This window comes from Electrona antarctica, assembly GCF_951216825.1.
Source record: "Electrona antarctica genome assembly, chromosome: 7".
NCBI lineage: Eukaryota > Metazoa > Chordata > Actinopteri > Myctophiformes > Myctophidae > Electrona > Electrona antarctica.
This window is the reverse complement of record NC_136812.1, coordinates 56,560,508-56,586,189: the sequence shown is the minus strand read 5'-3', so window position 1 is coordinate 56,586,189 and position 25,682 is coordinate 56,560,508. Positions and strand designations below refer to the sequence as shown.

General features: G+C 45.5%; 1 protein-coding gene across 1 annotated transcript in view; it reads right to left on the bottom strand.

The window, feature by feature from the left end:
- Positions 1-22,255, bottom strand: part of LOC306926380 (uncharacterized protein) — a gene marked incomplete at its 3' end in the record, with an annotated part of 57,994 nt that extends 35,739 nt beyond the window's left edge. Inside the window, exons 1-4 of the mRNA XM_079505643.1 lie at positions 21,912-22,255; positions 17,926-17,997; positions 17,158-17,287; positions 2,628-2,825 (exon numbers count right to left, since the gene is read on the bottom strand). Coding sequence (XP_079361769.1) covers positions 2,628-2,825; positions 17,158-17,287; positions 17,926-17,997; positions 21,912-22,190 — 679 coding nt within the window. The 5' untranslated portion in view covers positions 22,191-22,255. The remainder of the gene's footprint in view (positions 1-2,627; positions 2,826-17,157; positions 17,288-17,925; positions 17,998-21,911) is intronic.
- Between the last annotated feature and the right edge of the window lie 3,427 nt (positions 22,256-25,682).

The window sequence follows — 25,682 nt, the reverse complement described above, 5'->3', positions numbered from 1 at the left end:
TTGTTTGATTTCTCATAATCCACCCTCATTGGCTACGATTGGCTTCTAAACATTTCAGGAGTAGCCCGCTTCGTACCCGCTTTGTACAAATCTACTCTATCTACTCAACGCAGCGTCCGATTGTGGTGAAACTGTGCATGCATATTCCCACTAGGCTTTGGAAGAAATGCCACTTGACAGTTTTCAAATCAACCTCATGGTGGTGCTACAACAGGTCAAGCCGCATCACACACACACACGTTTATATTGCTCTAAAAAAATTGCCAAACATCACACACACACTCCTATCCTCCTGGTGGAGACCTGTGCCCAGAAGGGCACTTGTTCTAGTTTTTTCCTGTTCTAATAAAGTTTCCCATATGTTTGATTTGTCCTTTTCAATGTCACATAGGCTACCTGCCATCTGAATATACAACCCACAATGTACTATATGTTAGTATATATCTATATCTTAATGTTAACGAAGTCCACACCCACAACACCAGAGGGAGTGCAACGAACCATGTACAACCCAGATTTGGCACAAACAAGGGACTAAATTATTTTCGCTACTATGCCACTAAAATGTGGAATGCCCTACCAACAGTCATTAAGACATGCGAATCCCTTGACTAATTCAAAACCGCTCTCAAAGGTCACCTACGGATGGCTGCAATTCGAAACTGGCCCCCGTAAAATCTGAATCCCTCAAACACGGACGCAAGGACAACACAAGAGACGGTCGCGGCCACACAGCCAACTCAAGGTACGGCCACGGAGCCGACTTGGGGACCCAACGCAAGGACAACACAAGAGACGGTCACGGCCACACAGCCAACTCAAGGTACGGCCACGGAGCCGACTTGGGGACCCAACGCAGCTCCTCCAAGGCAAACAAACAAAGTAACGGAGCTGAACTTGAATCCCCCCCCACCGCCCCCCCCCCCCCCCCCTTTTTCCCTCACTGTATATGTTTCTTTTCCCTTTTTACCTTCATTATGTTGAATTCCTGTTCTGTTCTTTGTCTATATAGAAGTGTCTATTTGTACGTCTCTAAATGTTTTGATGAATTGAACATGGTGGACCCTCTTGTAAACAAGTGTAATGCTTAATTGGGTCGTCCACTCACAGTTAACAGCCTTTGTATTGAGTTTGTGCTTGAAATGTACTGTAATTCTGCAAACTGTTAATAAATATTTCAATCAATCAATCAATATACTCCATCTCTCCCTCTCTCCCTCTCTCTCTCTCCCCCCCTCTCTCTAATCTTTTTTTTCCTGCAAACTGTCAATAAAATATTTCAATCAATCAAACTCTCGCCTTTACTTTGCGTCCTTCCGAGATATGGGATCCAGCCCCTATCCAATCAAAAGTGGTGCTGTAAGGAAAAAAAACACTGAAAAAAAGACTGAAGTCTGTCAAAGTAACCATGGCAAACTGTCCCTCCAGGCTATGGGAGGTGGATCCATTTTAAACCATCCCGGTTGGCTGGCTGTCGCGTTTTTTTTGCTTAAGGAGCCAATCACCGCTCCCCCCCACACTATCAGAGCAGAAGTTTGACCATAATGATCGATCACACGTGAAAACAATAACAAATCAACAGCAGTGTTTGTGCATCATCGACTCTGGTAAGAGAACAGCAGCTCGTGTTGTGTGTGTGTGACATGTGTGAGCTGCTGTCTTCTTCATTTACACACACATTTTCGATTTCAACTCGTTTTAAAACGAGTTGAGAGTTTTGGAGATATGGCTTATAGAGAAACAGCGACTTGAGAAACAGGCTTGAAAGGTTCACTTCTGTGAGTGTGGACTCTAACATTACACCTAGCTACATGTTTAAGCATTTATTTCATATTTACTGTATACATGTTTACATGATTTCAGCTCTGACATTTATTTCAGTCATGCTCCAGTATGTGAAGAGTCTGCCTGTGCTATTAACTCGTTTTAGATTAATAAAACAAACAATCAAACAAACCACAAAAAAATGTTTTTCTCCTGAAGTTAGTCGTGCATGCCACACCAACGTTGCACTGTACACGTATGACGATCGAGCGCACGTGACAAGTATAAGTACAAGTGACAAATGTATCTAAAATAGCCTGCAATTTTCCTTTTTTATTTTTTAGAAACAACCCAAATGTCGGCAAACAAGCCGCCCGCTGAGACGCCTGTTCAGGCCGAGCAGACCTGTCAGGGGATGGACGGTGGTCCCTCCATGCTAGTGGAGACGTCTGTGATCCCCCCCAGTGAGCTACCGGCGGCCACAGAGAGACCACAGCCCCATGCTGGCCTACCGGCAGCCCCAGAGAGACCGCAGCCCCCCGGTGGCCTACCGACGGCCACAGAGAGACCACAGCCCCCCGGTGGCCTACCGACGGCCACAGAGAGACCACAGCCCCCCGGTGAGCTACGGGCGGCCACGGAGAGACCGCAGCCCCCTGCTGGCCTACCAGCGGCCACAGAGAGACCACAGCCCCCCGGTGGCCTACCGGCGGCCACAGAGAGACCACAGCCCCCCGTTGGCCTACCGGCGGCCACAGAGAGACCACAGCCCCCCGGTGGCCTACCGGCGGCCACAGAGACCCCACAGCCCCCCGGTGGCCTACCGGCGGCCACAGAGAGATCGCAGCCCCCCGCTGGCCTACCGGCGGCCACAGAGAGACCGCCGCCCGATGGCACGTTGGAGGACGTTGCAGGGCCCAAAGCGGAACCGAGTATCCAGGTCAAAGCGACTGGTTTCCACCACGTTGCGGTCTCTACCGCCTGCACATCTAGCGGAGGCACAGCCGCGGTCCAGAGAAACGCTAGCAGCAGCAGCAGCAGCTGCGGCAGCACCGCCGCGGCTCCAAAGAGGACGGCAACGAGTGCAGCTGCAGGGCCTCAAGCCGCCGCCACCACCACCACCACTCCAACTTCCGTGTGCATCGTATCCAGGGTTCCCACTCCAGGTGCGAGTGGCAGCACTGGTAAGGCAGTGGTTTGATTTTGACGGCAACCATTTTGATTTAGTTTTTTTTTAATATATATTTATGTTTTAGTCCTAGTCTTTCGAATACAATTCAACTTTAGCTTTCATCACATTTTTGTCATCTGAAATGTGATTTGAAAGTCTAGTTTTGGTCTTATTTTAGAGTTGATTTTGTCGGCTAAAATGTGTTTTGGCGGGGGCCTTAATGTCGTCGTAATGCCTGATTTCACACTTGGTTGCACTCTGAAAATAGCTGATCTACAAGCTCACAACGCATCGTGAGCTTGTTGATCGGCTATTGATAGAGTGCAACCAAGCCTAAAAGGGATCTCTTCTCCACTAGTCCCTTCTACTTTATATTTCAGTATATTTAGTTTTAGTCATCGTAGCTTAGTTATTCTTTAGTTTTTCTTTAGTCTTCGTCAGTGAAAAAAGGTAGCCGACGAACATTTTTCGTCATCGTTTTAGTCGACGAAATCAACACTACTGCTTGGCCGTTCACAATTGTTACATAATCGTCTTAATCGCAATTATTTGAGATAATCGCAATTATTTCCTTAAATCGTCAGTCATTTATATGTTAAAAAAACTTTTTCAAAAGTAGTGGAAATCAAAATAAAAAAATCAAATAACCAATGTATTTGTCATAATCTGCCCTGCAATCTGCCTAATAATTCCTGCCAGTCCAGTAGACTCCACACCAATGCAACTCCTTGCAACCATTATCCCCCAATGGCAGTTGCATCAGTGTGGACTGGCCTTAAAACTGTTTTGTTGCAAGGAGTTGCATCGTTGTCGACTGGCCTTAAAACGCCCAAACAGAACTTTGATTAAAGTTAAATTACTATTTATTTGCGCATCAACAACTTCAAACTTGTAATCGTGACACAGCTACAGCTCTAAGCGCCGGGCGAATGGCGCAGCTCGTAAGGCCACCTTGGACACCGCTGGCCCCAGGAAGGACCATGGTGATCGCTCTGCCGAGGACTGCGAGTCCCCAGGCCATCACAGTGGCCACGAGAACCCCACCACAACCTGCCATGGCGAGTCCCCAGACCATCACAGTGGCCACGAGACCCCCACCACAACCTGCCATGGCGAGTCCCCAGACCATCACTGTGTCCACGAGACCCCCACCACAACCTGCCATGGCGAGTCCCCAGACCATCACAGTGGCCACGAGAACCCTGCCCCAACCTGCCATGGCGAGTCCCCAGACCATCACAGTGTCTACGAGAACCCTGCCACAACCTGCCATGGCGAGTCCCCAGACCATCACAGTGGCCACGAGAACCCTGCCACAACCTCCCATGGCGAGTCCCCGGACCATCACTGTGTCCACGAGACCCCCGCCGCAACCTGCCACTGCAAGTCCCCGGACCATCACTGTGGCCACGAGACCCTTGCCGCAATCTGCCACTGCGAGTCCCCGGACCATCACTGTGACTAGTACTACAAGACCCTCGGCGCAATCTGCCACTGCACAGCTTCCAGCCAACTTCCAAATTCCAGCAGGTCAGTCTCAATTCTCCTTTGTAGGAACATTCAAGGTGGTGTGTGTGTGTGTGCGTGTGTGCGTGTGTGCGTGCGTGCGTGCGTGCACGCCTAGTAGTATTAGGCCTAGCCAAATCTAGCCTGAATCAGATCTGTGTCACTTCAAGATAGAAATCAGATTTGCTTAAATAAGTCTAAATGCAGACGGGTCACATCTTTTTTTCAAATGTGACTTGAGTCACATCCAGAGTTGTGTTTCAAATCCAAATCTGTCTCTGTCAGTCTGAATGCAACGACCATATGAAGTGACCAAAGTCGCAACGTCACTTGCAGCGTGACCTGAGCGCTACTGACGTGACGTCATTACAGAGCAGGAGTATTTAAGTAAACACACAAGAGAGAGAGAAATAACCAAACGAGAGCAAAAGAAAGAAAACAACAGAGTGGACGGAAAAGAGAGAGAACAATAGTGCAACACACGTTTTGTTTTATAGGAATAATGTCACTTCATTATGTCAGCATTACAGCGGACGCCGGACAGACGGTGAAATCTGTACTGACGTCACTCGCTCATCCCCTGGTCCAGGGTCTCAGAAGTTTAATTTTAAATAGTCTCATATAAGCATTGTGGTCCAAAAATAAATAAACTCACTCATATTTGATAACATTAGCGTTTTTAGGCGGTTAAATGCAAACCGTGTAGGATGTGAAATGACAACGACGCTCCTCCTGTCATGTCACTTGGGGCGCACACTGCGGGGGCTGACTCCGTACAATCTAAACTTCTCGAAATGTACGGAAACAAGGCCGTTTATGAGGATATTTCTCGCGGAATGGTAGAGAATGGGTACACGCGGTCCTATCTGCAGTGTCAGATTGTTGTTGGTTACCACGGTAACCAAAGCGGACCTGTCGACACACCATGGCTTTGCGTTGAGTTGTTAAAATCAGTCTGAATGCACAGATCGGATGTGGTCACTTGCAAACGGTAGTGTGATTGACCGGGCCAAAAGATCGGATTTGAGAAAAAAAACTTGATGTGACTGCAGTCTAAAGCAGGCCTTAGAGCCCTAGAGGGTGTCTCTCAACTAAGTCAAAAGTGGTTAATTGTTTGGTTTGGTGTTAGTCATTGCTTTGTTAGTTGTTATACAATTTTTTTTTCACCGTAACCCATAAGGGTCCATTTTACGCTCCCAAGAGTTTAATTATTGTTAAACATCTGCATTACTTAATTTGCATGTCTTCACAATTAGATAATGTAGAATAATTCTTATTTTGATCAACGTTTGCTTGTTATCTGTACCACATCAACGCAGCATGGAATTGTGACTCAAATCGTTTCCAACGACAACATGTTCTTTAGTCTTGGGGTCTGAGAGGCAAAATGTCATCAAATAGTTGTCCGTGGCTCAAATGACGAGCAAATGATGGACCTTGGTGTGAAAAGGGTTGAACTATTGATCTATTAGATTTTTGGCCCTATACTTCTTTGCCTTTTTTTCTTACTAAATACATAAAAAAATGGTTCAGCTAGCCGATCAACATCGACACACTGTGAGCTTGTAGATCGGCTATTTGAACTATTATTTTTTCAAAATGGTAAAAGAAAAAAAAGAAAAAAAAGAAAAAAAAAAAACTACAAGGAAGTTTAGGGATAAGGTCACTGGCGAAAATAGGGCCCATTAGTGTCAGCGTATCACAGTGTGTCACAGCGTGTCACAGCATGTCAGTGTGTCAGTGTGTGTCACAGTGTGTGTGTGTACCGCCCCAAGTTCTCCCACACAACCATCCTTCTCCGTTCTCTACACTGGCTCCCCGTAGCGGCTCGCATCCAGTTCAAAACTCTGGTGTTAGCCTATAGGGCAGTGAAAGGAACAGCTCCTTCCTACCTCCGGGCTATGGTCGATGCCTACACCCCTGCCCGACCACTTCGGTCTGCCACCTCGGGGCGACTGATTGCCTCGTCACTCAAGGTTCCTTCTGGCCGATCCACACGGTCACGACTCTTTTCTGTTCTGGCCCCACAGTGGTGGAATGAACTTCCCACTGATGTTAGGACAGCAGAGTCACTGCCCATATTTCGCCGCAGGTTGAAAACCCACCTCTTCAGGAAACACTACCCTTCCTCTCTGCCTGACCTACTTGTTGTTAACTAGTTGCACGAACGCTTGTTTTCTATTGTTGTATTGTTCATTGGATCTTGTTTAGTCGATACACTTAATTGTTTTAGCTCATGCTCATTTGATTTAGCTATTTTGTCTCATCTGTTTAAGGAAATAGGTAGCTGATATATTGCACTTTTACCTTAGCGCTAGGTATACTCTTGGTTGCTTGTTTTTGCAGAAAATGCACTAAAGACTTCTGGTGATTAGTAGTTTTTGTTCCCTACCTATGTTGAATACACTTATTGTAAGTCGCTTTGGATAAAAGCGTCTGCTAAATGACTGTAATGTAATGTAATGTAATGTGTGTTGTGTGTTTCAGGGATGGTGTTGATCCGCAGTGAGAGTGGTCAGCTGATGCTGGTCTCCAAGCAGGCTTTGGTCCAGGTCCAGCGAGCCGCCAGCGCCCCTGAACCCAGACCACCATCTGCACCTTTACAGGTATGTACCTATAGACTATACTGTCTGTACCTAGAGACTATACTGTCTGTACCTAGAGACTGTACAGATCTGTACCTAGAGACTATACTGTCTGTACCTAGAGACTATACTGTCTGTACCTATAGACTACTATAGTACAGGTCTGTACCTATAGACTATACTGTCTGTACCTAGAGACTGTACAGGTATGTACCTATAGACTGTACTGTCTGTACCTAGAGACTGTACAGATCTGTACCTAGAGACTATACTGTCTGTACAGGTCTGTACCTATAGACTATACTGTCTGTACCTATAGACTACTGTCTATACAGGTCTGTACCTATAGACTATTAGACCATCATAGCCCCGCCCCCATCTGCACTGTAGTTCACTCCCACTCCTGTAGCCCCACCCCATCTGCACTGTAGTTCACTCCCACTCATAGCCCCGCCCCCATCTGCACTGTAGTTCACTCCCACTCATCTAGCCCCACCGCTCTGCACTGTAGTTCACTCCCACTCCTCTAGCCCCGCCCCCTCTGTGCTGTAGTTCAATCCCACTCCTCTAGCCCCGCCCCATCTGCGATGTAGTTCAATCCCACTCCTCTAGCCCTGCCCCCTCTGCACTGTAGTTCACTCCCACTCATATAGCCCCGCCCCCTCTGCACTGTAGTTCACTCCCACTCATCTAGCCCCGCCCCCTCTGCACTGTAGTTCACTCCCACTCCTCTAGCCATGCCCCTTCTGCACTGTAGTTCACTCCCACTCCTCTAGCCCCGCCCCCTCTGCACTGTAGTTCACTCCCACTCATATAGCCCCGCCCCCTCTGCACTGTAGTTCACTCCCACTCATATAGCCCCGCCCCCTATGCACTGTAGTTCACTCCCACTCATCTAGCCCCGCCCCCTCTGCACTGTAGTTCACTCCCACTCATCTAGCCCTGCCCCCTCTGCACTGTAGTTCACTCCCACTCATCTAGCCCCGCCCCTCTGCACTGTAGTTCACTCCCACTCATATAGCCCCGCCCCCTCTGCACTGTAGTTCACTCCCACTCATCTAGCCCCGCCCCCTCTGCACTGTAGTTCACTCCCACTCATCTAGCCCCGCCCCCTCTGTACTGTAGTTCACTCCCACTCATCTAGCCCCGCCCCCTCTGCACTGTAGTTCACTCCCACTCCTCTAGCCCCGCCCCCTCTGCACTGTAGTTCACTCCCACTCTAGCGCTGCCCCCTCTGCACTGTAGTTCACTCCCACTCATCTAGCCCCGCCCCCTCTGTACTGTAGTTCACTCCCACTCATCTAGCCCCGCCCCCTCTGCACTGTAGTTCACTCCCACTCCTCTAGCCCTGCCCCCTCTGCACTGTAGTTCACTCCCACTCTAGCGCTGCCCCCTCTGCACTGTAGTTCACTCCCACTCATCTAGCCCCGCCCCCTCTGCACTGTAGTTCACTCCCACTAATCTAGCCCCGCCCCCTCTGCACTGTAGTTCACTCCCACTCCTCTAGCCCCGCCCCCTCTGCACTGTAGTTCACTCTCACTCCTCTAGCCCCACCCCCTCTGCACTGTAGTTCACTCCCACTCTGGCGCTGCCCCCTCTGCACTGTAGTTCACTCCCACTCCTCTAGCGCTGCAGTTCACTCCCACTCCTACTCTCCTAGACCAGGAAATGTCTCTCGTTCTCCCAGGCTTTCATTTTTTGAATGAAAATAAAAGCCTGGGTACCGAGGCTATGTTCAGACAGAATCGATCAACACTCTAGCTGCTTAATATGGCACTTTCTTATGTTTTAATTACATGGTAAGCTTTTCAATAAAATAACGTTTAATATAGTGAGGAGGATGTGTGCTTTCTTGTCATGTCTTTATTACAATGTGCAGTAACCGTGTGTGTCCATCAGGGGGCACATGTCGGGGACAACAAGACGCCTGCCGTTAGAAAGGATGACAAGGTGACCATCATCAGATTAGCTGCTCCTCCCAGTGTCCACAAGACAGTTGCTGTTTCCAAGCCGGTACACGCACGCGCACACACACACATGCACAGCAGACACTTATTAACCCATTTAGGCCTGACCTCAGAATTTAAAAAAAATCTTCTAAATCCTCCAGTTTTCTGAAATAAATATTTTCACGATTTTTCAAAAATAGCAGACCTACAAGCTCGTAGCGCGCCACTCTGTGGCGTGCTATGAGCTTGTAGATCTGCTATTTTTCAATAGCTAAATTATAATATAATGTTTAAAACACCAAAAGGGGTTCCCGCCCCAAAATTAGTTAATCCAGAGCGATTACAGTAAGCAAGTTACACACAGGGTAAAACATCAAATGTGTAGAGACGGTGTAGTGCTTCAGGTAAACCAAGAGTCTATCATTTGTATGAACATTATAAGAATAATATCATAAAATAAATATTATGTACATTGAAATTATTCAAATTACATTTTAACATGCATGGTAGGCCAGTGAGGAGGGAGTTACAATAGTCAAGTTTTGACAAGACTGTTGTCTGGATTAGGAGCTGGGCTGATTCCTGGGTGAGGAACGGGTTTTGAACGAGAGCTGACTGTCCAGGACTACACCAAGGTTCCTGGCTGTTGGGACAGACGTTACCAGGGCGTTGGGTCTACGGAAATAGTTAGCTCCCGCATAGGGCAGGACTTAGCTGGGAAGAAGAGAAGCTCAGTCTTGTCTGGGTTCAGCTTGAGGTGGTTGGAGGACATCCACTGTGAGATGTCAGCCAGGCATGCAGTGATGCGCTCTTCCACCAGGGTGGCAGAGGGGGGGGAAGGATAGAAACAGTTGTGTGTCATCGGCATAGCAGTGATAGGATATATTGTGAGCAGAGATGATAGTGCCAAGGGATTTAGTGTACAGTGAGAAAAGGAGGGGACCAAGTACAGATCCCAGTTTGGAGGGTTCGGGGGGATGATAGCAGACCTTTCCAGGTCTGCTGTAGCTAGGCAGTCAGGCTTTTTGTTTTCATGTCAGTCAGTTAGACAGTATTGTGTTCACCATAGCTGCTTAGTTTGTTATTTTGGCAACATCCGTGTCCCCTGGCAGTGGCATACTTTTGTTTTGGAACTTGTATACACTGTAAATATTCTGTATACACTGTAAATATTTCCTGCTTTAACTTACTAAAAACGCATAGGCTTTTTGCCTCTAAACCTGTGTGGTCTCAGTTTATTTGCACCTTTAATGCTTGGTATCCCATTTTCATATTTATGTTGTGTTACTCTAGCCTCTAGACTTTGCTAAAATAAGGGTTTCGTAACAGCAGGTAAGAAAAACGGCATACAGTGGACCCTATGGACACAACTGGATGACCTGGACTTTGCCGATTACCTGGCTCTCTTCTCACACAATCACCAGCAGATGCAGGACAAGACAACCAGGCTGGCAAATACATCCCTGGGTATAGGTTTAAGAATCAACCAGAAGAAGACCAACATAATGTCAATCAACACCCAGAACAATAACCCAATTACAGTAGGCGACGAACCAATTCAGGCAGTCGACTCCTTCACCTACTTCGGCAGCATTTTAGATAAGCAGGGCGGAACAGAGAGCGACGTCACAGCTAGAGTAGGTAAAGCTAGATCAGCCTTCATCATCCTGAAGAACATCTGGTCCTCTAAACAAATAGCCTTGTCAACCAAAGTGCGGATCTTCAATTCCAACGTCAAATCTATACTTCTCTACGGTTCAGAGACGTGGAGGATGACTAAGAGGACATTGCAAAGGATCCAGACATTTATTAACAGCTGTCTGAAGCGCATTTTCAAGATCTGGTGGCCAAACAAAATGAAGTGAAGTGAAGAACTCTGGAGGAAAGGGAGTCAGGAGCCAGTGGAGAAACAGATCCTAAAGAGAAAGTGGGGATGGATTGGCCACACCCTGAGGAAACCGGCAGCTAGTACAACGCGCCAGGCACTGACTTGGAACCCCCAGGGGAAGCGGAAGAGCGGGCGGCCTAAGAACACCTGGAGGCGGGACACTGAGGCGGAGCTGAAGAGACAAGGAATCAGCTGGGGAGAGGCGGAAAGGACAGCCCAAAACTGCATTGGATGGAGAAGAGGCGTCGATGGCCTATGCTCCGCTGGGAGCGAAGGGCCTAAGTAAGTAAGTGATTGCATAACCTCCAGTTATCACCTATAACATCTCACCGGATCATCCACCTCTGACAACAACAGGAAGAACTGTGCTGAAGGAAGTCAAGGACTTCAAGTACTTGGGCTCATGGGTCAACTCAACTGAGCAGGATCTGAAAGTGAGGAAGGCACTTGCATGGAGGGCCCTGAATGGCATGACCAGTGTATGGAACTCCAATCTCCCCCGACAAATCAAACTCAGCTTATTCCATCTTCATCATCATACCCTTTATTTAAACTCGCAGTACAATTGAGGGGCATGCCCTCATTTTGTAGCCGAAATACAAAACACAAAATCAACAATATACATTAAATACAGCAATATCAAATAGGTTATATTAATTGGAAAACAGAAAGTATTAAAAACTAAAATAACTATAATAGATAGATGAGAATTAATTAAAACAGTTACATTGTTGAACAAAAGTGCTAGAAATCATTTCCCTGAATTGACCTAGAAGGCAGTGATCAAATTTTTAGGGACTTCTGGAGTTCGTTCCAATCAAATGGAGCACTGACATGGAACCTTGAGGGTCAGGAAGTCACTCGAGCGGGTCTGATAAGGACTTGGATTCTGATCCAACATAGAGCAAATGTAAGAGGGGACCATTCCTGAGATGGCTTTGAAAATAAACATATACCAGTGCTTGTCCCGCCTCTCAAGCACGAACACAGCACAAGCCTGCGTTCCCATAGAGTGTACAATGATGGGTACCATAGCTGTCACCAGTGACCCATCTTAGGGCAGAATGGTAAACTGTATCGAGGTGCTTTAAAGTGGATGGTGCAGCAATCCTGTAAATAATGTCCCCATAGTCCAGAACAGAGAGAAATGTGGCTTCAATGATTTTTTTTGATTTTTTTTTTACAGGAGGCCGGAAAACATGCCTTGTTCCTATAGAGAAAACCAATTTCTTGTCTCAGTTTCGTGACTAGATTTTCAATGTGGAATTTAAATGACAGCCAGTACCATGATCATCCAGCCAGATGCCATGGTACTTGTATTCTGAGACTCTTTCAATTGTAGAGCCATTGGAAGATATTAAAAGGCAGGTCCACATTGGACCGACGGTCGGCGGTTTACAGTCGCGAGACTGTCCGCCGGAGACTCCCCGACGAGAAGCCCGTTGATGAAGAACCGAACATGTCCGGTCGGTTGCCGATGTCAGGAGCGACGCTATCCATGTTGTAGTGATGAGGGGGGTAAATAATTCCACTGTAGAGTGGACTTCTAGTCTGCTCGTCATGTTTCAGGGCTGACTATACTGGTGTAGTGTGTGAACTAGATACCATAATCTCAATATCAATTCTCTAATAATATACCAATCAATCAACTCCAGTCTCCAAATCAACTCCAAAGCAAGACTAGCGACAATAATGCTATCTTTGTTTGTTTTGGTGTGAAGCGCTGTGTTGCCAGATTCTGTTAGTGAAACAAGCGACCAGGTCTTTGAAAACAAATCCAAAAGAAGCAGCCAGTTTCACTACTTGAGCCCTATTACATCAGCTATTTTTTAAATGAATCATGAAAGCAAGCCCAAATAAGCAACTACACTTCAGAAATAAGCCCAAACTATGAATATTAAGCTATGTTAAAGGACAACTAGCCCAAAGTTGCTTATAATAAGAAGACCTGGCAACACTGCAAACCAGTGCTTTCTGCAATTTGCATGGTGGAAAATACGTTTTTGTGCAGATATGAGAGTTTTAAGTAGTCTTTGACTGGTCTGGACAAGTTTCCTTGGTCTGGAGTCACCTTAAGATTAGTTTTGCTTGTATTTAGAACAAGCCTGAGCTCAACCAGGGCATCTCGGAGACTATTGAATGCAAGCTGCAGCTTACTGGTGGCAAGCTGGGCTGTGTCAGCAACACAATATAAGACTGTCGTCAGCATAAAGGTGGGCATGACAGTCATTTAAAGCAGACATAATGTTATTAATATATATTGTGAAGAGCACAGGACCTAAGATTGAGCCCTGGGGACGTAACTCAGATTGGGTGCTCCCGGACTTCACTGATTGATGTCTGTATGTGTGATGACCCATCCTGGTTGTGTTTGCTGTTAATACTGTTCTCTGTTCATGTGCAGGAGGAGGGGACCAGCCTGCAGGGGTGTGTCTAGATGATGAGGCACACCTGACTCCAATTTGGCTCAGGAGTATTTAAGCAGGCTGGTCAAGGCCATTCTCCCTCTCTCCCCTGCCAAGGAACATTGTTTGCTCTTTACTACTTTGGGTTAGTTTTGACCTTAGTTACTGCACTTGCACATACATTACACTTTCACACATCCACACAGGCACTACACTACTGATTCAACTGATGACTCACACCCCACGTTACAGTAAAGTATTCTTTGTTTTGATTAAGTTTATAATAAATACCTGTTTTTGGCATTTACTCCTGTGTGTCGTCTCCCATGTTTGTCATGGTTAAGTCCGTTCATGACAAGATGGGGGCTCGCCGCTCTAGCTAAGTTTGTTGGTAGATATGGTTGTTATCTCCGAGTGGAGTTTTTTTCTATCAATTGTTTTGATGAACTTAAGCTTTGTTTGTTTGTTTGGGAAACAAATTGTTTGGGGGACACACATAGGAGTTGGTATTTTGTTTTTGGGGGGGGGAGAGCATTAAGAACCTTTTCGTTTTTCTTGTATTCTCTCTGTGTGCAGGTTTGATGTTTTAAAGTGCTTAGTCCTTGGGGTTCCAACTCCCATATAGCTTTTGAACAGTGGGTCTCCATATGGGACTCACTGTTTTTATTTTCTGGGTTTAGACTGTGTTCCACACAAGCTGGAATGCGGTGGTACCACTGAGAGGCCCTTGTTGGAGGGGGGGACTCGGGAGGGCCACTGAAGACTAGGGTGGAGACAGTCAGTCAGATTTTGTAGGCAGTTTAGGTAGGGGAGTTGGGCTCTGGGGTCTTTTGCTACTTTTGGTTAAAGCCTGTGCACAGTTTTTTTTTGTTTGTTTTTTTTGAAAAAAAAAGGAAATATGAGTTCAGTTGAAGAATTTGTTCAGGCTCCATCTGTGGAGCTGCTGGATAGATGCACAAAAGAGCAGCTATTAAAGATAGCAGAACACTACAACATTCCTGTCCGGCCTACACAGTCAAAAGTTAGGGTAAAAATAGTTCTGATCGACTGTTTGGTGGAAAAGGATGTATTATCAGAGGAGGCGGTCCCATCGGAGGATGAGAACCCAATTGAATTGAGGTCTGGTAAAACCTTTTCTTTTTCTTCAGGGCAATTAACTTTTGAACAACAAAAGGAATTGCTTCAAATTAAACTTGAACATGAGAAAATTAAACTTCAACATGAGAAAGAGATTGAAGAGATGAAGCAAAGAACTGAATTGAAAAGGTTGGAACTGGAGCAAGAAAAGTTTAACATGAGTGCTCATGAAGCCAAGCAGTTTAATGTTGGTTCTAACCTACAATTACTTCCCAAGTTTTCAGAAAAAGATCCGGATTTGTTCTTTTCCCTGTTTGAACGTGTGGCAGATGCCAGGAATTGGTCTGATGGTGAGCGCACTCTACTGCTTCAATGTGTCCTCACAGGTAAGGCCCAGGAGGCCTATGCTTCTTTATCAGTGATGGATAGTCAAAGATATGAGGTTGTTAAAGGAGCAGTGTTACGTGCATACGAGTTAGTAGCCGAAGCCTACAGACAACGTTTTAGGAATTGGAGAAAAGAGGAACACCAAACTTATGTGGAATTTGTAAGAGATATGTTAGTCCAGTTTAACAGGTGGTGCGTAGCATCAGAGGTTAAAACCTTTAATGGGCTTCGTGAGTTGGTTACTCTGGAACAATTCAAAAACTGTGTGCCAGTTAACATTGCTACGTATATAACTGAGAGGAAAGTGAAAACCCCCCAAGAGGCAGCCATTTTGGCTGACGAATACTGTTTAACACACAGAAGTGTAGTTGGTGACTGTATGTCTCAGTCTGGTGGTTCCCTTCGTACAGGAAAGTGGTTTGGGGGGCAGGGGGATTCAAGTCTTTCCAAGTCTGAACATGGTTCCGGGAAACAGGACGATGCTAATGTTTGTCATTTTTGCCATAAAAGTGGACATTGGAAAAAAAATTGTTTTGCTCTTAAAGCTAAGGAGAAGATGTTAAGTGGTGCACCAATCAAACCATCCGCGTTGGCTGCACCGGCAGTTCCCTCACCGCAGCTAATGGTTAACATGGAAGGTGTTTCTGATATCAGGTGTTCCACTGGGGGTGACCATAACGCTGAGTACACAGCATTCCTTTCGGAGGGTTTTGTATCACTGCCTGGTGGAAAGGCAGTTAAAGTTAACATCTTGAGAGATACAGGGGCATTACATACTTATGTCCGTCACAACGTCATTCCATTCTCCTCCATTTCAGACACAGGCGATGTCATTTTAATGCGAGGTATGGGTATGCAGGTAATTCCGGTACCCCTACATAGAATGAACATTGTCTGTGGGTTGGTCAGTGGGGAGGTGGTGGTGGGAGTCCGTCCTGAGTTACCAGTGGAAGGGGTGGATATAATCCTTGGAAATGATTTGGCTGGGGATAAAGTGTGGGCTGAGGCTAAATCTCCAAATGTGGTTACCCAGGTCCCATTACAGTCTTACACAAGTACCCACCCAGGGGAAACTGAGGTTTTTCCGGCATGTGCCGTAACTCGCGCTATGAGGAAAAAGGATGAGTCTGCTGAAGAGGGAAAAGAGGGTGCAAAAGTGTTGTCAATACCTGTACCTCTTCAGTCCATTTCAATTACGGAGTTAGTTCAAGAGCAGAAAGCGGATACTTCCGTGAGTGTTCTGTTTGACTCTGTGTCCCCTGCAGAAGAGATGGATGCTGCAGCACAGGGTTATTTTGTGATTAATGAAGTACTCTTGCGTAAATGGTGTGTTCAAGGAGAGACTGGCGTGGGGGAGCCCATTTTGCAAGTTGTGGTGCCTACCAAATTCAGAGAAATGGTGTTGAAAAGCTCCCATGATGGAATAGCTGGGCACATGGGGGTTAGGAAAACATACAGTCGCATCCTGCAACATTTCTTTTGGCCACGTTTGAAGAAGGATGTATCGGCCTTTATAAAAACCTGCCACACTTGCCAACTGACGGGTAAGCCCAACCAGTCCATAAATCCAGCACCGTTGTGTCCTATTCCAGCGTTAGCTCAACCATTTGAGTATTTGATTATGGACTGTGTAGGGCCTCTACCTCCTTCGAAATCTGGTTGCCAATACTTATTGACACTGATGTGCCAGGCTACTCGGTATCCAGCAGCTTATGCGCTACGGTCTATTACAACAAAAAATGTGTTGAAGGCCTTGACTCAATTCATTTCAGTCTTTGGCATTCCGAAGGTCATTCAGACTGATCGTGGGTCAAATTTTTGCTCGCATATGTTTGCACAGGTCATGAAGCAGCTTCAGATTAAACACATACTGGCATCAGCCTATCACCCTGAAAGTCAAGGGGCTCTGGAACGTTTTCACCAAACTCTGAAGTCACTTATGCGGGCTTATTGTATAGAGCTTACTCGGGACTGGGAAGAGGGTCTGCCTTGGTTGTTGCTGGCTGCAAGAGAAGTGGTACAAGAGAGTACTGGATTCAGTCCTAATGACTTGGTTTTTGGACATTCAGTGCGTGGACCTTTGGCAATTTTAAAAAGTGGTTGCAAACAGTCTGAACCTCCCAAGAATTTGATAGAGTATGTGAATGGGTTTAGGCACCGTCTGTATATGGCCGGGCAAATGGCAAAACGTAATCTAGCGCAATCGCAAAAGAAAATGAAATCCCTGTTTGATCGTAAGGCAAAACACAGACAGTTCAGTCCTGGAGATCAAGTGATGGTTTTGATGCCAATGGTGAATTCTCCATTTCAGGCGCGCTTTACTGGTCCACTGACAGTGAAAAAGCAAGTCTCTGACCTGGACTATTTGATTGTGATGCCTAAGGGAAAGTCTAGGGTGTGTCATGTGAATCTGTTGAAACCATACTGTGCTCGGGTGTCGGCGTCTCAAAACTCCAGTGACGTCCCTTGCGTTGAGCCTTCATTGTGCGTAGGCACGGTTGGGTTTTCTTCAGTGGGGGAGGTTCAGGGAGGGGGAGATTGGCCGGCAGATGAGGCTGTGTTACAAGTACGCCTGAACAACTCTGAAGCATTAAAAGCTTTACCCAAAGTACTTGGACACTTGGATGAGACAAAAATGAAGGAGTTGGTCTCTATGGTTAATAGCTATCCTTTGCTATTTTCAGATACACCATCACAGACACATCTGATAGAACACGATATTGATATTGGAGATGCAAAGCCAATTAAGCAGCGATTTTATCGTGTTTCTCCCGAAAAAAGAGCCCATCTGGATAAGGAGGTAAACTACATGCTAGATAACAATTTGGCAGAACCCTCCAATTCTAGTTGGGCCTCTCCATGTCTCTTGGTTAAAAAACCTGATTCCACTTTTCGACCTTGCACCGATTTTAGAAAAGTCAACAGTGTTACAAAACCTGACTCCTTCCCATTACCACGCATGGAAGACTGTGTGGACCAGGTGGGGTCCGCCAAGTTTGTGAGTAAGTTTGACTTGCTTAAGGGATACTGGCAGGTCCCATTGAGCCCTAGGGCCCAGGAGATAAGTGCTTTCATAACACCTGCCGGTCTGTATTCCTACAAGGTAATGCCGTTTGGTTTACGTAATGCTCCAGCCACTTTCCAACGGCTGATGAACATTGTGGTGTCAGGTTTGTCGGGTTGTGCTGTGTACCTCGATGACGTCGTCATTTTTAGTGACACTTGGGAGGAACATGTACAGAGGATACGTGCACTGTTTGACAGGCTGGCGTGGGCACGGTTGACTGTAAATCTGGCTAAGTGTGAATTTGCCAGAGCTACTGTTACATACTTAGGCAAGGTTGTGGGTCAGGGTCAAGTGCGCACTGTGGAGGCTAAAGTGGCAGCCATCAGGAAATTCCCAATTCCATTAACAAAGAAGGAGTTAATGCGTTTTTTGGGAATGATAGGCTACTACCGAAGTTTCTGTAGAAACTTTTCTTCAGTGGTGGCACCTCTTACTGATCTTCTGAAGTCCAAAGTAAAGTTCATTTGGTCAGATAAGGCGCAGGATGCTTTTGATAATGTAAGAGCTCTTCTGTGTTCTTCACCTGTTTTGGCAGCACCTCAATTTGACAAATGCTTTTTGTTGCAGGTAGATGCCAGTTATGTGGGTACAGGAGCCGTCTTGTTACAAGCTGATGATAATGGGGTTGAGAAACCACTAGGTTTCTTTTCTAAAAAGTTCAATGCCTATCAGGTAAATTATTCAGTCATTGAGAAAGAGGCCTTGGCCTTAGTATGGGGGTTACAGCATTTTGATGTGTATATTAGCACTGGGAGTCCTCTGGTGGTGTACACAGATCATAATCCCCTTACCTTCCTACGTTCCTTGCAAAACCCAAACCAGCGTTTGATGAGGTGGGCATTGTTTTTGCAGCCATACCATTTGGACATCCGGCATATAAAAGGCCATGAAAATGTAATGGCTGACGCTCTGTCGCGTGCATTCTAGGGTAATGCTCTGATCTATTTACAGTGGAACTATATATATTTTTTTTGTTTGTTTCCTATTTGGTAATTTACTGTCATTCACCCCTCTTATGCTACTGCAGGTATCAAGGTTGCAGAGGTGATGATTGGAAGGATGGGTCAGGTATCTGTATAATTGATGGGTAACTGTAAAGTTAAAGTAAAAGTTACGGAGTACCTGCTTGGTCTCCGATCTTATGGGGGGGGGTGTGATGACCCATCCTGGTTGTGTTTGCTGTTAATACTGTTCTCTGTTCATGTGCAGGAGGAGGGGACCAGCCTGCAGGGGTGTGTCTAGATGATGAGGCACACCTGACTCCAATTTGGCTCAGGAGTATTTAAGCAGGCTGGTCAAGGCCATTCTCCCTCTCTCCCCTGCCAAGGAACATTGTTTGCTCTTTACTACTTTGGGTTAGTTTTGACCTTAGTTACTGCACTTGCACATACATTACACTTTCACACATCCACACAGGCACTACACTACTGATTCAACTGATGACTCACACCCCACGTTACAGTAAAGTATTCTTTGTTTTGATTAAGTTTATAATAAATACCTGTTTTTGGCATTTACTCCTGTGTGTCGTCTCCCATGTTTGTCATGGTTAAGTCCGTTCATGACATATGTAAATAACTATGAAACCATTCAGAAGATGTATTACTAAAACACATTTTTGTAAGAGTATGATGTACAGTGTCGAACGCTTTCGATAAGTCCACAAAGAGGCCAGCGCAGTGTAATTTGTTCTATGCAATGTAATCTGTTCTTCTATAGGGCAGGGAATGCTGGACCCTGAAGACGTCTCTAGACGGGTGCTACACCAGAATGCGGCATGCAGTACTTAACATCAGCAACAGCGTAGATGTTACCAACAATACCCTGTATGAGGGAATAACAAGGGTGAGCCAGAAAGTAGCAGCCAGAAGAATGAGACTAGCAGGACACTGCCAAAGACATCAATAACTGCCAGCCAGCAAAGTAGTGCTTTGGGAACCAACACATGGGCATCGATCAAGAGGACATCCCACATTAACACCCTGAGCGGCAAGGACGGAGTTCTCCGTTCAATCAATTAGTAACGCCCAGCGCTCAGGACGGAGATTGATAAAAAGGACGGAGATTGATATAAAAACCGATCAAAACGCTCCACAGGCTGGGAGCATCTGTTGTGCAACATTCGATGTTATTTCTCGGTGGGACGTCATTGAAAATGTACCCCCACATTTTAGCCGACAAGACCGAAAATCTTAAAAAGTGAATAACTCTTGATCTACAGATTATGTGTTAGACGGCCCATCGTGGTCCCGTCGCTAGTCGTGTTAGAATGAATCATACCTCCCGTTGATGTTGATCGCCTCGGGAGTGTTTTGGCTATATCAAGATACTTCAGCTACATCCGGGATAGCACCTGCTAAATGTGCTCCGCTGCTATAAAACGCTGGGCGCTCTGATTTAATGGATTAAATATCCCTGGGCGTTCGGGGTGTTAACATATGTGGATGTACTCAAAAAAGACGCAGGAGCACCATGCACCAACGAGCTGATCAGATGTATGGAGAATCGGGATGACTGGAAGCGACGATGGAGGGCTTGTCTGAGGACGACCTGTAACGGTCAGATATTTCTATCACAGTTACTAAAAATCACGGGGTAGTAATGATCCCCCTTTAAATATCAAATTGATATGTTTCAACCACACAGGGTAGCCTACAATGAATGCTTTGAAACACTGACACCAACACAGAAATAAATATCAGAATAATAGTTTATCTATATGAAATATAAACTCAACATTGACAATCAGTTACAACACAGTATTCATGACAGGTATATTGTCCATATATGTCCAAACCACATGCACCGGGCCTCTCACGCACGTACGCTCGCTCTATTGTTCGTATTGTTCCTTCAGTTACTCACGCGTCTCCCTGACGCTCCAACCCGAAAAAATAAAGTTAATCCAAACGTAAAGGTGATCCGCCGAACGAAAACAATCCCAGAAATCCAGCTATCCCTCCGATGGAAAACCAACCGGTACTCCTCGCTTGACGGACAAACAAAACTTCTCACGGGAGCAGATGGCAGTCCCGGCCGGGTTACTGCTGTCAACGGTGAGCTGGTGGCCTTGGCTATATTCCACCGTATAGCATAGACAAAGTTTATACCAAAACGCGATCATGTCTCCCGTGGACTCCCTGCTCGTTTGTGTCTCTGTCTCCACAAGTCTCTCAAGCCTGCGACTTCTGTGTGTTTAATCACGGAAGCGTCACGGCCTGTCAATCAATCAATCAATCAATCTCATTCCTTCTCCAAAACAAACAAAACAGATACCTCTCAAAGAATATAGGACATTACACATAAGGATGGATATGGTGTTAAGGAATATTTTGAGCTATGCTCTTTTAAATGAATAAAATAAATCCTTAAAGAATATTATGTGGCAGTGCTACAGACCCCTAGAGAGTACAAGCAAAGTGCTCTCCCCCTGAATGACACCATGTTTTTTCTTGCATTTGACTACATCCTTTACCACAAACTGTACAAATAAAGGACTAATCCCCTTTATGAGTCCTCATATATGTTTTTAGATCACCACTGTGACTAAAGCCTTTACCACTAATTTCGCAATTAACACTCTAATTGCCCAGGGTTATTTAACCCATTAAATTATAGCGTCCAGTCGATTTATAGCAACGGAGCACTTTTACCGACGGACCGGATGTTATGCCGGATGTGGCTGTAGTAGCTAAATGTAGCCAAAACACTATGCGATCGACAACAACGGGAGGTAAATCTAACGCGACTAGCGACTGGACACTCGTCTAACACATGATCTTGTCTTAGAATTGGACCGGATGATTTAGATCGCGAGTTATTAACATTTAAGATTTTCGTTCTCATCGGCTAAACAATTTCTCACTGTTGCGCAACATCGAGGATTGCGCAACAGGCGCTCCTAGGCTGTAGAGCGATTCGATCCGTTTTCAATAAACTTCGTCTTTTGGATAAAACTTCGTCCTGGGCGCTGGGTGTTACTAATAGCAAGGACGGTGAACTTCGTCCTGGACGATCGGGGTGTTAAAGGGCTTTTCCCCTGTATGGGTCCTCATGTGTTTTTTTAGATCACAACTTTGACTAAAGCCTTTACCACAAACTTCACAACTAAATGGCTTTTCCCCTGTATGGGTCCTCATGTGTTTTTTTAGATCACCACTTTGACTAAAGCCTTTACCACAAACTTCGCAACTAAATGGCTTTTCCCCTGTATGAGTCCTCATGTGTGATTTTAGATTACACATTTGACTAAAGCCTTTACCACAAACTTTGCAACTAAATGGCCTTTCCCCTGTATGGGTCCTCATGTGTTTTTTTAGATCACCACTGTTACTAAAGCCTTTACCACAAACTTTGCAACTAAATTGATTTTCCCCTGTATGAGTCCTCATGTGTTTTTTTAGAGCACCATTCAGACTAAAGCCTTTACCACAAACTTTGCAACTAAATGGCTTTTCCCCTGTATGGGTCCTCATGTGTTTTTTTAGATCACCACTGTTACTAAAGCCTTTACCACAAACTTTGCAACTAAATGGATTTTCCCCTGTATGGGTCCTCATGTGTTTTTTTAGAGCACCATTCAGACTAAAGCCTTTACCACACACTTTGCAACTGAAAGGCTTTTCCCCTGTATGAATCCACATGTGTGATTTTAGATAACACATTCGACTAAAGCCTTTACCACAAACTTCGCAACTAAATGGCTTTTCCCCTGTATGAGTCCTCATGTGTATTTTTACAACAGCACTTTGACTAAAGCCTTTACCACAAACTTTGCAATTAAAGGGCTTTTCCCCTGTATGAGTCCTCATGTGTATTTTTAGAACAGAATTGTGACTAAAGCCTTTACCACAAACTTCGCAACTAAATGGCTTTTCCCCTGTATGAGTCCTCCTGTGTTTTGTTAGAGCACCATTCAGACTAAAGCCTTTACCACAAACATTGCAACTAAATGGCTTTTCCCCCGTATGAGTACTCATGTGTTCTTTGAGATGACACATTGTACTAAAGCCTTTACCACAAACTTCGCAACTAAAGAGCTTTTCCCCTGTATGTATCCTCATGTGTATTTTTACAACACCACTTGAACTAAAGCCTTTACCACAAACTTTGCAATTAAAGGGCTTTTCCCCTGTATGAGTCCTCATGTGTATTTTTACATCACCAGTTTGACTAAAGCCTTTACCACAAACTTTGCAATTAAAGGGCTTTTCCCCTGTATGAGATCTCATGTGTTTTTTCAAATCACTCTTTAAACCAAAGTCTTTACCACAAACTTTGCAATTAAGGGACGTTTCCCCTGTATGAACAACTGTGTGCCTCTTCAGAATAACCTTGCGACTAAACATTTTGCCACACTCTGTACAACTAAAACCTTTCTTGTCTGTGTGGCTCTTCGTGGAGTGAGTTGAAGTGGAGTGGCTTGAAGACAATGTTTGTTCTTCCACATGTTTTGTCTTGTGTGAATCCAGTGTGTTTACAGCTGACTGACCTTCCCTGGTCTCCTCCCAGTCATCACTGTCTTCAGTGTCGTCAGATTCAGAACAGTGTGGAGAGATGAGCTGCTCATCTCTGGTTGGTTGTGATGTTCCACAGTCCTCAGCTTGTGTTTTAATGTGTTCACCACTAGATGGTTGGTATGTTCCACAGTCCTCCACATCAGCTTGTGTTTTCATGTGTTGAGTTGAGGTGCTGGCTTCAGCCTCTGTCTCTTCGTTTTCATCATCATCATCATCATCATCTTCACTTTTCACTGCTAGTAACGTCATCACTTCTTCTGGTCTTTGAAGTATCTCCTCTTGTTCATCTTTAATGTGTGGAGGTTGTGGTTCCTGCTGGACCAGACTGGGACTCCTCTCCTCATGTCCAGGGGAAACTTCCTCTTTACACACAGGCAGGTGCAGGAAGTCTAGGGGGGAAAGGTACAATGAGAGCAAACCATTCAATGTTTGAGCAATATTTCACGCAGGGCCCCATCTGAGGGCCTAAGGGTACGGGGAGGGTCATAGGGGGGCAGGAGATCAACAAGATATTGAGGTGCAAGACCCTTTCATGCCTTAAGTTATTAATATTTCTTTCAGTAATTATCAAACTCAGAGCAATATCCCACCTATCCAAAAGCCAAAAGAGGAACAAAGGACTGACACAGCTTAACTACACTTCTGCTGCCACCTAGCGGCACAAAAAGAGTTAATATGGAAATAATAGTTTGATTAGTTTAGCTGAGTCATGGTGTGTTTACTATGGAAATAATACTGCTATTGATTAATTTAACTGAATCATGGTGTGTTTACTATGGAAATACTGTTATTGATTCATTTAGCTGAGTCGTGGTGTGTTTACACCCCGGGCGGCAGTGGCTCAGGGACCGGATAGGAACCGCAAGGTTCCCAGTTCAAACCCGGGCTCCCCCAGTTAGTTACGAAGTGTCATTGAGCAGGTTACTGAACCCCTAATTGCTCCCGAAGTGCATGTTGGTGCCTTGCATGGTTTCCTCCAGCAAAAATGATCATTAAATGGGGTTTGGATTAAATTGAATTGCAGGCAGTTTGTAAAATGTATGAATCCAGCAGCAATTTGTTACACGCAACAAAAAGTGCTAACTTGACAGTGAATTGTCCCGATCCGATAACGTGATCGGAAATCGGGGTCTTTTTCAAATGATCGGAATCGGATCGAGAGCATCGATCAAGAGGATGTCCAACATTAACATATGTGGATGTAATCAAGAAAGACGCGGCCTGGGCTGTGTCTCAGCGGTCCAGGCACCTTGGCCCGTAGCCCGAGTCTGGCAGTGTGCCGCGGGTTTGACTCCCGATCCCGACGGACTTTACTGCAAGTCACTACTCCATCTCTCTCCCCATTTCCTGTCAGCCTACTATCTGTCCCTCTATAAAAAATATAAATGAAGGCGAACGCCGCAAAAAAAAGAAAGACGCAGAAGCGCAAAGCACCAACGAGCTGGTCAGATGTATGGAGAATCGGGATGACTGGAAGTGACGATGGAGGGCTCCCTAGAGAGTACAAGTAAAGTGCTTTCCCCCTGTATGACACCATGTTTTTCTTTTTTTACATCTCACATTTGACTACATCCTTTACCATAAACTGTACAAATAAAGGACCTGTATGAGTCCTCATGTGTGATTTTAGAGCAGTGTATCCCAAACTTTTTCGTCTCAAGGACCACCAAATCAACATTTATTAGGCCACGGACCCCCCATGCCAGTGACCCTGATAAGGGAGGATCTGTACGGCTCTAGTAGTGATTCCGAAACATAATAATTTCATGGACCCCCAGTTTCACACACATTATGCTACGGATCCCCATTTAATGGAATTTCTATCTCTGGTACCCCAATTCATATTGTAAAACCACTGTTAATTTGTACACTCTCTGAGTTACAGACCCATAAAAGGTTCATTTGGTTCCTACCTATCTCTAATTGAGCTGGGGACACCCTGGAACTCCCTCAAGTACCCCCAGGGGTCCCCGGACCCCACTTTGGGAACCCATGTTGTAGAGTACACATGTGACTAAAGCCTTTAGCACAAACTTTGCAATTAAAGGGCTTTTCCCCTGTATGAACAACTGTGTGCCTCTTCAGACTTGCCTTGAGACTAAACATTTTGCCACACAAACCATGTTGTGTCTTGTGTGAAACCATTGTGTTTACAGCCGACTGACCTTCCCTGGTCTCCTCCCAGCCATCACAGTCTTCAGTGTCGTCAGATTCAGAACAGTGTGGAGAGAGGAGCTGCTCATCTCTGGTTGGTTGTGATGTTCCACAGTCCTCCACATCAGTTTGTGTTTTCATGTGTTGAGTTGAGGTGCTGGCTTCAGCCTCTGTCTCTCTGTTTTCATCATCATCTTTACACACAGGCAG